Genomic DNA, 13,959 nt, shown 5'->3' on the forward strand with positions numbered 1-13,959 from the left:
TGCAAATTAAATGTATTCAATGTTGCAACAAGGTGGCTTTAGTTTTTAGCCAAAAAATAATTTTGGTACATCTTTAAAAGATAATATAAAATATTCAGGCAAGGCAAAACTTCACAAAAGTGCATTTAATGAAAGGCTATTACACATCAGTTTTCCAGACAGGGATTAAGACTACTCTTGTGAAAAGGAAGTATACTTAAGTGCATTAAAAGTATGTTTAATTGGGTAAATTATACTAAAAATGCATTCTCTGTTTAAAATATTAATTAAAACTACACATTAAATATACTTTAAGTATACTTAGTGTAGTTATTTTCCAGTGTACACAATATGTGCATCAATATGCAAAGTAGTCATTTACAATATACTTCAAGTGTCCTAAAAATGATGTTAAAAAAACATACCTACATCCACTTAAGTTCGAAGAAGATATACGAGTAAAGCACTCTAATGTTTTTATTTTGTATTTAAATATAGCTTAATTACAATTGAAATATATATATAAGTTACCATGAGTTGTTCCAAAATAGTACATTTAATATGTATTAAAGTACATATTAATTTTAATGCTAAAAGTATGTACCCTTTTAATGTTTTTTAAATGCACTTTCTTTTTCAAGGGAAGTCTTGAACTACACATCGTTGTGAATGGAGATTTTCTATTTAAAGGAAAATATATCCTATGATCTGAAAACCAAACCAAACACCAAATAAAATCAGTTCCAAACCTGATTTGGAGACATGTTTTTATGGTATGACAGCTGAATGTTGGCGGCGTTCCTGAACTTTGTGTGCAGTGACTTTCCATACTAGAGGCTCTTTGACCTGCATAACAGGTAACTTTTAACACATTTGGAATGACGGTCATTAAAGTCTCTCCCTCCTCTCCTCCCTCTAGATCTACAGTATAAAGCTTTGAGGAGCTGTAGTGTTCAGCAGTTCTCTCAGAATGGAGTCTGTACTGAGGTATCTGGACTGGATGTCTGTGGGCTTGGCCCTGCTGGGTGGTCTGGTCTCGCTGGTTCTGCTGGAGATCTTCAGGTTAAACTCTTCCAGGAGCCAGAGTCCTCCTGGACCAAAACCAATGCTCTTCGTGGGTAACCTGCCTCAGTTCATGAAGGACAAAATGGGCTATATTAGATCGGTAAGGTTTTTTTTTTTCTGAAGTACTATTTTTGCAAGCTCTAAATACTGAATCATAGGTTTATAATCAAATGCTATTCTCCATCGCTCCTAGTGCTCTAAAATATCTGTCAAACTCTTGTACTGTACTTTTTGCTCTATAAGGCGCACTATCAATAAACATATGTTTTCTGGTCTATTTTGATACATAAGGTGCACCGGATTATAAGGCACATTTTAAGCGGCACTTGTTAGGGACAGGGGTGTTGCCATGTTTGCCTAAGCTAAGTTAAGTAAACAAAACTGGCATTCTTAAAAAAAAAAGTAAAACCAGTGCTGGATGTTTATCTACATAGATTTCTTACCTGAAAACTGTTCATTTGGGTGAGTGAAGCATATGTTGTAACAGTATTGTAACAGTATATCAAGATAGCCACTGGTTGGTACTGGTGACAATAAATTCTGTACAGACTACGACTGACTGCTCAGATGATGTATTAAGAGTTGTTAGTAAACTAGCTTTAAATGTGGGAACAGTTGCATCAGGCACATATACTTATCCATGTCAAAGTGGTAGTTATAGTAAACATCTTGCACCTCTACAGATGCCCAAATATGGGGAGATGTGCTCAATGTACCTGGGAAGAAAGCCTACGATTGTGCTGAATAGCGTGCAGATTGCAAAGGAAGCTTTCGTTCAGAATGGGGCAGTGTTTTCTGGAAGGCCATCCTTGCCTTTAATACGATGGATCAACAAAGGTTATGGTGAGTATGGCACAAGTTCTTAACTTCTAGTAGCTCCTAGACGATCTCCTACCACCATTTTTTGCTTCTATCCTTTAATTTGAATCTCTCTCTCGGACACCCTCAGGTATTGTTATGGCCACTTACGGTAATTCTTGGAGACAGCAGCGCCGGTTTGCTCTGCACACTCTGCGTGATTTTGGACTGGGGAAGAAAAGTGTGGAGGAGCGCGTGGCTGAAGAGGCACGATACCTCATCAGGGAGATGCTGAAACAAGAAGGTAGATGAGTATAATTGCATTGTTAGTTGCATTCACCAATTATCCAGCATCATGGCATCCTGGTCTCATCTTCTCATTTTTTGTGTCATTTGTCTTGAAGGGAAGCCTTTTTACCCCATCCACCCCATCATGAATGCGGTCTCCAACATCATCTGCTCCATCGTCTTTGGAGACCGCTTTGAGTATGATGACAGGCGCTTTGCTGAACTTCTGGAAATTATAAATGAGAACATTCGGTTTTCCGGATCACCAGTGGCACAGGTAATAACCAGCATGCCATGTTATCAATTATAAATTCAGAGGTTTAGTTTGAACCTTGAACATCACAATATGTTATAATAAACATAGGTCTATGGTTCTTATAATTAAGCAATAACACACGAGAGGCAGTGCTATAACGTGTAATATTGGCACTGCTGCGCTGTAAGCGATGCATTGTCGCTTGGTTAGCGTGGTGGCCTCTACTTTCTGCCATTTCAGTAAAAATTGTGGAAATCTAAGTGTAAACTGAAAATAAACGTAAGAGCTTTACTCACCCAAATAAACGGTTTTCAATAGAGAAATCGGTGTAGATTAACATCCAGCGCTAGTTTGACTGAGAGGAAATGTAAGAATGAAAGTTTTGTTTACTTCGGTGCCCCCAGCAGCAAGACCTGCGGAATTACAAGGGTCCACCTGATATTCAGCTTAAAATACCCTATATTAACTGGAAAATATATACACTTAAGCTTTTATTTTAATAATAACAACTCTTAACCTGATATTGGTGGCTAATAATGTATGTAATAATGCATATTTTTGAATCGCTGGGCTTATAGGATAAATTAGTATTTGGTTTGTATTTGGTATGTAAGCGCTGCATCATTGCTAGGTTACCTGTATGTGGAGGAGTAATACATGGAGAGCTTCGGTTATAGTGCATTACCGACTAATAATGTCACTCATAAAAAGCCTCTCAGCCAAACCCATTGCAGGGTCGGACTAACTGTGGTATAATTCACTGTAATTTTTAGTTCTCATGTCTGAATAAAGGACTTGAGTATATAGTATGCTGTATTACTTTTCTGTAACTCCACTACATTACAATGACCTTTTTTCCTTTGCAGATCTTCAACTTGGTTCCCTTTATAAAACACCTCCCAGGGCCGCAACAGAAGATCAGGCAAAATCTAGACTCCTTAAACAAGTTCATATTTGATGAGATAGAGGAGCACAGGAAGACTCTGGACCCAGAAAACCCCCGGGACTTCATCGACTCGTACCTGGTTGAGATGAAGAAGGTAAGAGAAGCAGGAGAAACAAATAGCCCAAAAGTTTAAAAACAAAGATTTTCAACATGCAAGGGAATTTAGAAATTTAGGGATTTCATCATCCACAGTCCATAATATCATCAAAAGATTTACAGAACCTGAAGAAATCTCTGCAAGTAAGTGGCAAGGCAGAATCCCTGAGGAGGCACTGCTTTAAAATTCCACATCATTCTCTTTCAGAAACACTTTAGAAAACCATTGTCAGTGAACACAGTTCGTTGCTTTATGTAACAACAGAGTGCAGGTACTAGACTGGTCCGCCTGTAGTCCAGACCTGTCTCCCATTGAAAATGTGTGGAGCATTATGAAGCGCAAAATACAACAATGGAGACCCCGAACTGTTGAGCAACTGAAGTTAAACATCAAGCAAGAATGGGAAAGAATTCCACCTACAAAGCTTTAACAATTAGAGTCCTCAGTTCCGGAACTCTTATTGAGTGTTGTTATAAGGAAAGCTGATGCAACACAGGGGTAAACATCTACCTGTCCTAACTTGTTTGGGAAGTGTTGCAACATCAAATTCAAAATAAGTGAATATTTGCAAAAAACAATAGTTTATCCTTTTGAACATTAATTATTTTGACTTTGTAGTCTACTCAATTGAATATAGGTTGAAAAGGATTTGCAAATCAGGGCTTGTATTGGGCTTTTTGTATCCTTAATAACAAGCCGAGTCAGAAGTGTTAGAGAGGAGAAATAAATACACAGTAAACTGACCAATTCTACTATGTTACAAAATGGAATGTTCTCTTTTTTTACAGCAACAAGGATCAAATGAAGACTCCACGTTCCATGAGAACAACATGGTGAGGTCAACCATTGACCTGTTTGGTGCTGGGACAGAGACTACAGCAAACACTCTTAGATGGGGCCTCATTTACATGATGGAGCACCCTGATGTTCAAGGTACTGCTACTGGTCCCCATTTACCATCTGTATTTCTCCTTTTAATTGTGATGTAAGCAACAAAGTAACTCAATATATACTTTTCTCATTGATTCTCATGTGCCTGCTTCCCAAATATCTCAGAGCGCTGTCACGAGGAGATAGTTCGAGTTTTGGGTTTCGACTGTTTTCCCTCCATGGATGATCGTGCACAGCTTCCTTACACTCTAGCCACTGTTCATGAGATCCAGCGCTATGCTAACATTGTTCCTCTTGGCGTGGTGCATCAGACCACACAACCAACCAAGCTGAGAGGATACCACATCCCAGCGGTAACCACTGAAACCTACCAGATCTTTCTGTTTTTGACTTTTTATTAAAAATGCTAAAAAATTAAGTACACATCCACTATTTTTTCTCATTGCAGGGAACAAATATCATGTCCAACTTAACGGCCATCATGGCTGACAAAGACCACTGGAAGTACCCAAACACATTCAACCCAGAGAACTTTCTGGATGAGAAAGGACAGTTCTGCAAAAATGACTCCTTCCTGCCCTTTTCTCTGGGTATGTCTGCATGCTAAAAGGGACTACCTGGGCATCTACTTTTAAGATTAAACAAAAATGAATATGAATATTAACACTGAGATTATTTGTGTGTTCTTCTGCAGGTCCGAGAGTGTGTCTGGGTGAGACCCTGGCGAGGACAGAGCTTTTCATCTTCTTCACCTCTCTGATCCAGCAGCTTAAGTTCTCATGGCCTCCTGGAGCTCCACCTCTAAACATGGATGGCATTGTGGGTGTAGTGCGTGCAAATTTACCCTTTAATACAATCTGCCGCAGCAGGGAGACCACTAATTAGAACCATAAAGAGATTATAAACCTTGATTGGAGAACTTGTTTTTTGTTTCTTTGGCACATCTAATAATTATCAAGATTGCATTGCTTTACTCCAGGTTTAACCTTGGATACATGTATAATAGGTGATTTTACATTTGTCTTCTATGTAAAAAATAAACATATCCTCATTTAGATTGCTGGTGTTGCTTCCTTTGTTTCTGCCCACTGCATTTTAGAGTGGACACTCACCTGTCAAATGTTTCAGAAATTTCAAACCACCTTCAAGTAACTTCAGACACATAACAGTTGCATTAGAGAACAGATTTATACATCACTTCCATTAAAAATCAAAGCAGTCTTACTTTTCCGGTATAAAATGTAAAATTATGGACAATAGAAAAGTATTGGAAATGATTTCTTCCAAAGCTGGAATCTCCATTATCTGGTTTGAAACAATTAAATTACAAAATTATATAACATAATTCATAGACTAATATATATATATATATATATACACATACATCCCCCACCCGTCCCTTATTTCATTTTCGAAAAGTTGGCAACCCTAGATATAGTCCTGAAGTACAGCAGAAATTACAGTCGAAAGATACAATTTTAAGGAGACACCCGTTTCCTCTGTCCTGCCTGGGTGTCTGTGTGCTAGCCTGGCTAATTCAAAATGTTGCATTAAAGCAATGTTAGCATTAGCATTAGCTATTGTAGAAGATATAGTGTGAATATTGTTAAACATCTAATATACGTACCTGTCAAGTCTCCCGTTTTGGCTAAGCCGCTATTTTCTGTCATTCTCGCGTATTAGTATTTCCCCATAAATTTCCTGTATTATATTATAATTTAAAGACATATAATCTGTGCCTTTCCAAACTGAAATTTCACTAACCTGAGATTTGCGGAGACGCGGGTGCAGCGGGTGATGGAAAATTTTCCTTATTTAAAAATCAAAAAATTTTATTGTGCATACTTTTTTAAAGGAGATACGTTAACATGTTTCTGCTGTCCTTCCTGGGTGCCTGTGAGCTAACCTGGCTAATCCAAAACATTGCTAACATGTGATGCTAACTAGCTACTTTAGAAGAAGAAACATCAGCCCACATTAGAACACCATTATAAAGGAAAGCAAACTAAAATGAGGTAAAATGAGGCTGAACGTAGTACAGTCTGATTCTATTTTTTAAATACTGTAGTACTTTTAGTAATAGCAAAGTTTAATTTAATAAAAAAAAATACAGATATTATTCCCTGGCCTCAGTCAGCAATCAGGTAGTTGGTAGTGAGGAAGTGAGCTAGCTAGCTGGCAGCTAACAAACAAAACAAAGTACATTATTCTCTCTACATGCACAAATTAAATGAAATAATACATTTAACATTACTTAACACACTTGGTATCAGTTTACTACCTCTTCAATCAACAAACTGGCTGTTTTCCAGCTGAAAGAAAAGAGCTGTACAAGGTACAAGCTAAGAAGGTAACTTTGGCCGAGGTTACTTAACCTTAGCATTTGTTTGTTTACCAAAAGGCTAGCTCTATTTCTCTGTATCAATTTCACTCACATGTGGCTTAAGGAGCACTGCTGAGATTTATGACTGGAATAATAATATAATACTGCTAACGTCAATTTATTGTGCTTTATTGTTGGTTGTGTGTCTGTTAGAATATGATAAATGTAAAATGATCAATAAATATTTTACCTGTGGTTTTATGATTGCATTATCTATTGCTGCCTTGTTGTGTCAGAAATATCATATTGACGAAATGAGAGCACATGAATGCCACCAGAAACTCGTATTTACCAGTGGAGAAACTCAGACTTTTAGATAAGCCCCGAGTTTCGCAGGTGTGGGCGTATCAGTAACAAGAGGTCATGGCAACCTCAATGGATCCTGCTCTTACAGTAAACGGTAAAACTTTGATCTTATAAGCAATAGTTTAAAGCTGTACAGATTTAAAACAAAACAAACAGAAAAGGTTTAAAATGTAAAAGTCTAGTATAATTCACAGTTCTAGTGGAATAAAAACATCACTCACCTAATAAACCTCCTGTTTTTTATAATAATAGACCAAAAGTATAAACAAGAGGATTTTCCTAATGGTGTCCATTTCCACCTGACCAACAACACTATTTTTGATTTTTTGAGGATGATTTGAAGGCAGCAAATGAAAAGTAAAAGAAAGTGTATTTGTGTTAAAACAAATGAATTTATTCACTGAAGAAAAACTTTGAAAACCTGCAAAAAAAGTTTCAGCCAAAAAATGTAATTTTGGTGCATCCCTAAAGATAATACAAAATAATATACACACAAAAAAGAAGGGTTTCAGGCAAAGCAATATTTTACAAAAATGCATTTAATTAAGGAAAAGCTCTACACATTATTGGACAGTTTTGCAGAAAGGGACTAAGCATTTTGAATGGAGATTTTCTACTGAAAGAAAAATATAGCCTATAATTAAGCTCAATCCCTACGTGGGAAAAGAACCATACCTATATTATGGTTCAACACACATTAAAACTAGTTCCAAAACCCTGTATTCACTTCTTATTTTTCAGTTTATATGTTGCAACAGCTGAATGTTGGCGGTGTTACTGAACTTTGAGTGCACTGCCTTTCAATACTGAAAGGTCTTTGACCTGCATCACATTTTAAATGACGATCATGAAACTCTCTCCCTCCACCCCTCCCACTAGATCTACAGTATAAAACTTTGTTGCGTGTTGTGTCTTGCACTTCTCTCAGAATGGAGTCTGTACTGAGATATCTGGACTGGACGTCTGTGGGCTTGGCCCTGCTGGGTGGTCTGCTCTCACTGGTTCTGCTGGAGACCTTCAGGTTGAACTCTTCCAGGAGCCGAAGTCCTCCTGGACCAAAACCAATGCTCTTTGTGGGGAACTTGCCTCAAATTATGAAGGATCGAATGGCCTTTATTAAAATGGTCAGTTTATTCATTTTTTAAGGTAATATTTGTCCAGTCTAGATTCATAAATATGCTCTCACTGATAACTCTCATTTTTAAACTCTAAATCTTGAATCTTTGGTTCATAATTCAATGTTGGTCGTCAGTGCTCTTGGTAAGCTCTATCTGTCAAACTATTATATCTTACCTAGAAGTTTCAGTCAGGCACAAATCATTTGTAATTTATCAATCTTAAAAAAAAAAAACACATACGAAGCTCAGCTCAGTCGAAGTCTTTGAGGGCTGGTTGATAGCTGTAATAGCCTTAGTTAAAGTCAAAAACTTTATTACAGCTGTAATAAACTGAACTGATTACTAGAAAATCACTGACTTGTGGACAGACTACAATTAATTGCTCAGCTGAAGGATTAAGAGTTGCTGCTAAGCAACAGGCACATACAGTTGCAGGAAAAAGTATGTGAACCCTATGGTATTTATTAGATTTCTGCGAAAATCGGTCAGTAAATGTGTTCTGATCTTCATCTAAGTCACAACAATAGACAAACACAGTCTGCTTAAACTAATACCACACAAATAATATATGTTTGCATGGTTATATTGAACACAACATTTTAAGATTCACAGTGAGGTGATAAAAGTATGTAAACCCCTAGGCTAATGACTTTTGCTGTTCTGTGGAGCATTTGATGTAAATCATGTCTCGCACAAAAGAGCTCTCAGAAGACCTACGTTCAAGAATTGTTGACAGCAGTGGCAGAATGATCAATGAGGTGAGGAAGAATCCGAGAATGCTAGTGTGTGGAGAAAAAAGGCAAAGCACGATCGATAAATCCTCAAAATATGGTGGAGTGCAATCATGGTTTGCTGCTGCTTTATTCCCTCAAGGCCTGGATGGATTGCCGTCATCAACGGAAAAATGAATTCCCAAGTTTACCAACATTACCGACATTTTGCAGGAAAAATTAAGACCATGTGTCCTCCAACTGAAGCTCAACAGATGATGGATGATGCAACAGGATAACGACCTTAAACACAGAAGTAAATCAACAACCGAACAGCTTCAACAGAAGACCTCAGCCCAACTGAGATGCTGTGGCATGACCTCAGGAGAGTGATTCACACCAGATATTGCAAGAATATTGCTGAACTGAAACAGTTTTGTGAAGAGGAATGGTCCAAAATTCCTCCTGACATTGTGCAGGTCTGATCTGCCAACCAGGGTCAACCAGTTATTAAATCCAAAGGTCCACATTTTTCCACCCTCACTGTGAATGTTAACATGTTGTGTTTAATAAAAACTGTGCAAACATTGAATTATTTACATGAGGATCAGAACACATTTAATAAGCAATTTATGCATAAATCCAAAGAACCCAAAGGGTTCACATACTTTTTCTTGCAACTGTATGAGGGCTGGTTTAATATCTGTAATGGCTTTAGTTGAAGTCAAAAACTGACTACTAGATCAGGAAAATGGATCAGGGGTTTTGCTGCTAAGCTTTAAATATGGAAACAGTTGCAATAGGCACATATACAGTACTTATCCATGCCACAGTTGTAGGAACACTAAACATCTTGCACCCATACAGATGCCCAAATATGGGGAGATGTGTTCTATGTACCTGGGAAAGAAGCCAACGATTGTGCTGAATACCGTGCAGATTGCGAAGGAAGCTTTTGTCCAGAATGGGACAGTGTTTTCTTCGAGACCAGACAATCGTTTAATACGCAAGTTCACCCAAGGATGTGGTAAGTATGGTGCAACTTCTTGAAGTCCTTCCTATAAACAGCCTCCTACTACCAATGTTCATTTTTTTATTTTCGTCTCTCTTGGCCCCTCTCAGGTATCATAATGGCCCCTTATGGTAATTCTTGGAAACAGCAGCGCCGGTTTGCTCTGCACACGCTGCGTGATTTTGGACTGGGGAAGAAAACTGTGGAGGAGCGTGTGGCCGAAGAGGCACGTTACCTCATCAAGGAGATGCTCAAACAAGAAGGTAGATGTATCTACATATATAGTTGCATTCACCAACAAAGATGCTGCAAGATATTCTGTTCTCATCTTCTCTTCTTGTCATTGTCATTTGTCTTGAAGGGAAGGCTTTTTACCCCATCCACCCCATAATGAACGCAGTATCCAACATCATCTGCTCTATCGTCTTTGGAGACCGCTTTGAGTATGATGACAAGCAATTTGCTAAGCTACTGGAAATTCTAAATGAGAATGTTCGATTTACTGGATCATTTATATCACAGGTAATAACGAGCATTTCATGTTACCACCCAAGTTTCAAAGTAAAATTCTGTGATAGGCAAATGACTTTGTCACTTCTAAAAAAAAATAGCAACTGAAGTATGTTAACTACAACTTATTTAGGGTATCCTTTAACATCTCATGTACATTTTCTTTTTTCCTGCAGACCTACCTTGTGATTCCTTTTGTTGAACACCTCCCAGGGCCACACCAGAAGGTCTGGAAAAATCTAAACTCCTTAAGAGAGTTCATTCTTGGAGTGGCAGAGGAGCACAGGAAAACTCTGGACCCAGAAAACCTTCGTGACTTTATCGACGCCTACCTGGTAGAGATGATCAAGGTAGGAAAAGCAGGAGAAGTATAGGCTGGCAACCACTTAAATGACAATGGGACCCTTAATGTAGGACACTTTACAGGTCCTTTGTACTCTTCTAGCTCATGTTTCATAATGAATCAGAACTCTTAGAGCAGAGAAATAAGAATACAATAAACTGGCCCATTCTGTGGCCCTGCTGGATTTGACTTTTTAAAGCTATTATGTTACAGAATGTAATCTTTTCTCATTTTGAGCAGCAAGAGTCAAATGAAGATTCCACATTTCATGAGGAAAACATGGCTAAGTCGACCGCTGACCTGTTCTCTGCTGGGACGGAGACCACTGCAAACACTCTTAGATGGGGCCTCATTTACATGATGGAGCACCCTGATGTGCAAGGTACTTCTACTTCTTTACCAATTAACATCGGTTTGTGTCTTCGTTCATTTGTCTTTTCAACAGAATGCTTCAAAATGTACTATTCTAATGGTTTCTCATGTGCCTGCTTGACATTATCTTAGAGCGTTGTCACGAGGAGATTGTTCGAGTGCTGGGTTTCGACCGCTTTCCCTCCATGGATGATCGTGCACAGCTCCCTTACACTCACGCCACTGTCCATGAGATCCAGCGTAATGCTAACATTATTCCTCTCGGCGTGATGCATCATACTACACAACCAACAACGCTGAGAGGATACCACATTCCACAGGTAACCACTACAGCCTGCCAGATCTTTCTGTTTTTGCTTTTTTGTTAAAAATGCATGAAATATTTTTTATTTTTTAAGTCTACTTCCATTGTTTATGCTTATGACAGGGAACAGATATCATGTCCAACCTAACAGCCATCCTAACTGATAAAGACCACTGGAAGTACCCAGATACATTCAACCCAGAGAACTTTCTGGATGAGAAAGGACAGTTCTGCAAAAATGACTCCTTCCTGCCCTTTTCTCTGGGTATGTCTGCTGCCAGTTCCTACCTGAGGCTTACTTTCAAGTTAAACGTATTACTATTCGTATTACTGTTTTGATCATTTGTTTGTGTTCTTCTGCAGGTCCGAGAGTTTGTCTGGGTGAGACTCTTGCGAGGACAGAGCTTTTTATCTTCTTCACCTCTCTGATCCAGCGTCTCAAGTTCTCATGGCCTCCAGGAGCTCCACCCCCAAACATGAATGGAATTGTGGGCACAGTCCGCTCAAATTTACCCTTCAATACAATCTGCCGCAGCAGAGATGCCACTCATTGAATTGGACAATGTTCAATCTTTGGTATTATCAACTCTGGAGGTTGTGTTAATGGGTTAGAGGACTTGGTTTGGTTTTACTGGTAAATCTGATTAGCACATTGGTTTACTCCAGGTTTGTCTTGTTGAATTGGTCTAAATTTTTGTGAAAATTGTAGATTTTGCAATGAGATTCAAACTGCCTGTCATGACCTTTATTGAAATAGATAATAATCTGATTATTTAAGAAATCCTTATTTCAGTTTCAAGTGCTGAAAATATTATTATAATTGTTTCTTATTCTTGCTTTAATTCATGTTTTTGGTTGAAGATAGCATTTATTGTGATTTTTGTAACTGTAAATCAGACTTAATGATACACATTTTTGCCAAGACATTTTTGCTAACTGAGTTTTGGAGAGGTCACACAAAACCTGTTAAATATTTTAGAACCTTCAAGCCATCAGGTCATTCCAGGACTCTACTACTTATTTTTTCCACAAGGGGGAAGACATACCTTCAAACAGACTAAGCCTACCTATAGGATGGCGTTTGGCATAAGGCATGGTGTTTATTTTACGATGTTTTGTGCAGCAGATGTTGGTATGCAATAAATTGTTCAATGTTCAACACATTTTTGTCTATATAGTTCATGTTGTACAGATTTAATTCGTTTAATAAAGTCAATAAAAATTTATAAACTAGTTATATTGTTACATCCAAATCTGCACTCTGCACTACACAGGTTCTTAAGTCTTCAAACCTGATCAATGCTATGTGGCCATGGATGTATTTAACAACGTAATTTTTTATGATTAAAACTTATATCATAATATTTAAATAAATAATTTCCATTTTTGCCATGTTCTAATTTTTGTCAACTGGAAAAATTCGCTCAAGAATTCCGTGAAGAATACAGGGTGCCTTACCCCATATCAGAATGCATCACCTGCAAGGCGCTTTCAAGGCGTGTTCACAAGGTTACAAAGGAGGGGGCAAACAAGGAGTACTACAGGGATTTTGTTTCACTGTGGACTGACTGGCCTGATTTTTGTTCCCAGGACTGTTTCCTTGAATCAGGCGGACAGTTCTAAGAGGCAAGCAAAAATAAATACATATGTACGGTACAGACATAAACATATGACTTCAAATCGCTCTTCTAATTCCTGTACAGACTTTATTTTGTGTATCCAAACTGTGACAGTATGGAATAAAACTTTTTACTGAGAAGTATGTTGACTTATTGTTGCTGACATAAAAACAGCTCTAGAAAAAATAAGAAATCACTTAAAAATTATGAGTTTCTTTGATTTTACCAAATTGAAAACCTCTGGAATATAATTTGCAGAATATGAGAAATGTTCAAATTAACAAAAAGATGCAGAGCCTTTTCCAGCTGTAGAGATGAGTAGATCATTGAAATTTGTTCTCGGTTGGTAATCTCTTTATATGCGTCAATAAATATATTAATTCCTTTTTCTCCCACTGTTCTTGTCAAAATAAGAAAAAAAAATCTTGATTCTCCAAACTATATTTAAGTAAATTGTTGTAAACATTTCTATATCTTTTCTGGCAGATACTGTACAGTACAGTTTAAATCTGTCAAATGCCTGATCTGCCTTTTATGTCATTTTTTTTTTTGTTTTGTTTATTTGTTGCATTTATGCTTTCCGTGCGTTTACGCGTTTTGTGCACTTTTACGCGTCTGCTTTTAGCATCTGATGCACTTGTTCGCATGGTGCTTAAAACAAGTAAAATGCTGTACACCCAAACATAAATTATTCTTTTTGTCTTTTGTTCTGTAATAATGTGCTACTAATACTATCCAAGCTCATCTTCATCTTGTTGGTGCATCATTTTAATAAATATGATTAAAATATTTACATTTGCACAAAACTGACTATTCATAACCGGACAGTCTCTGCACGTGTTTTCAGTGCATTTACAAATAACAAATAATTCTTGAAGACTTTGAACTAAAAATGAGATTCATATTCATAAGTTTCATAAAAACATTCAGGGCGTGCCTAGGCTGCACAGACACCGAATGTC

The 13,959-nt window shown here is 37.6% G+C and overlaps 3 protein-coding genes across 4 annotated transcripts in view; all 3 read left to right on the plus strand.

The window, feature by feature from the left end:
* The first annotated feature begins 934 nt into the window (after positions 1 to 934).
* Positions 935 to 13,959, plus strand: part of LOC103031531 (cytochrome P450 2B4) — a 31,836-nt gene continuing 18,811 nt past the window's right edge. Inside the window, exon 1 of the mRNA XM_049462751.1 lies at positions 935 to 966. Coding sequence (XP_049318708.1) covers positions 950 to 966 — 17 coding nt within the window. The 5' untranslated portion in view covers positions 935 to 949. The remainder of the gene's footprint in view (positions 967 to 13,959) is intronic.
* Positions 950 to 5,375, plus strand: LOC103035974 (cytochrome P450 2B4-like). The gene is made up of 9 exons (XM_022664241.2): positions 950 to 1,144; positions 1,728 to 1,887; positions 1,994 to 2,146; positions 2,247 to 2,407; positions 3,253 to 3,426; positions 4,218 to 4,362; positions 4,486 to 4,673; positions 4,769 to 4,910; positions 5,015 to 5,375. The coding sequence occupies exons 1-9, from the start codon at positions 950 to 952 to the stop codon at positions 5,203 to 5,205; spliced, it is 1,509 nt and encodes a 502-aa protein (XP_022519962.2). The 3' UTR covers positions 5,206 to 5,375.
* Positions 7,918 to 12,541, plus strand: LOC103031006 (cytochrome P450 2J2). 2 transcript variants are annotated; one of them, XM_007233100.4, is made up of 9 exons: positions 7,918 to 8,133; positions 9,705 to 9,864; positions 9,960 to 10,112; positions 10,211 to 10,371; positions 10,536 to 10,709; positions 10,943 to 11,084; positions 11,207 to 11,394; positions 11,502 to 11,643; positions 11,742 to 12,541. In XM_007233100.4, exons 1-9 carry the CDS (start codon positions 7,939 to 7,941, stop codon positions 11,930 to 11,932), a joined length of 1,506 nt encoding a protein of 501 aa, XP_007233162.2. In that variant the 5' UTR covers positions 7,918 to 7,938; the 3' UTR covers positions 11,933 to 12,541. The 2 variants fall into 2 exon arrangements, with proteins under 2 accessions (XP_007233162.2, XP_007233163.2); XM_007233101.4 differs by having other exon boundaries at positions 8,066 to 8,155.

This window comes from Astyanax mexicanus, chromosome 13 (assembly GCF_023375975.1).
Source record: "Astyanax mexicanus isolate ESR-SI-001 chromosome 13, AstMex3_surface, whole genome shotgun sequence".
Lineage (NCBI taxonomy): Eukaryota > Metazoa > Chordata > Actinopteri > Characiformes > Acestrorhamphidae > Astyanax > Astyanax mexicanus.

Bases quoted from the DNA above. Each gene is read 5' to 3' on its own strand.
- LOC103031006 (XM_007233100.4), top strand. From the start codon at position 7,939: ATGGAGTCTGTACTGAGATATCTGGACTGGACGTCTGTGGGCTTGGCC. The intron at 10,113-10,210 runs GTAGATGTATCT...TTTGTCTTGAAG, and splicing joins GGAGATGCTCAAACAAGAAG to GGAAGGCTTTTTACCCCATC. The intron at 11,644-11,741 runs GTATGTCTGCTG...GTTCTTCTGCAG, and splicing joins CTTCCTGCCCTTTTCTCTGG to GTCCGAGAGTTTGTCTGGGT.
- LOC103035974 (XM_022664241.2), top strand. From the start codon at position 950: ATGGAGTCTGTACTGAGGTATCTGGACTGGATGTCTGTGGGCTTGGCC. The intron at 1,888-1,993 runs GTGAGTATGGCA...GGACACCCTCAG, and splicing joins ATGGATCAACAAAGGTTATG to GTATTGTTATGGCCACTTAC. The intron at 4,674-4,768 runs GTAACCACTGAA...TTCTCATTGCAG, and splicing joins GAGGATACCACATCCCAGCG to GGAACAAATATCATGTCCAA.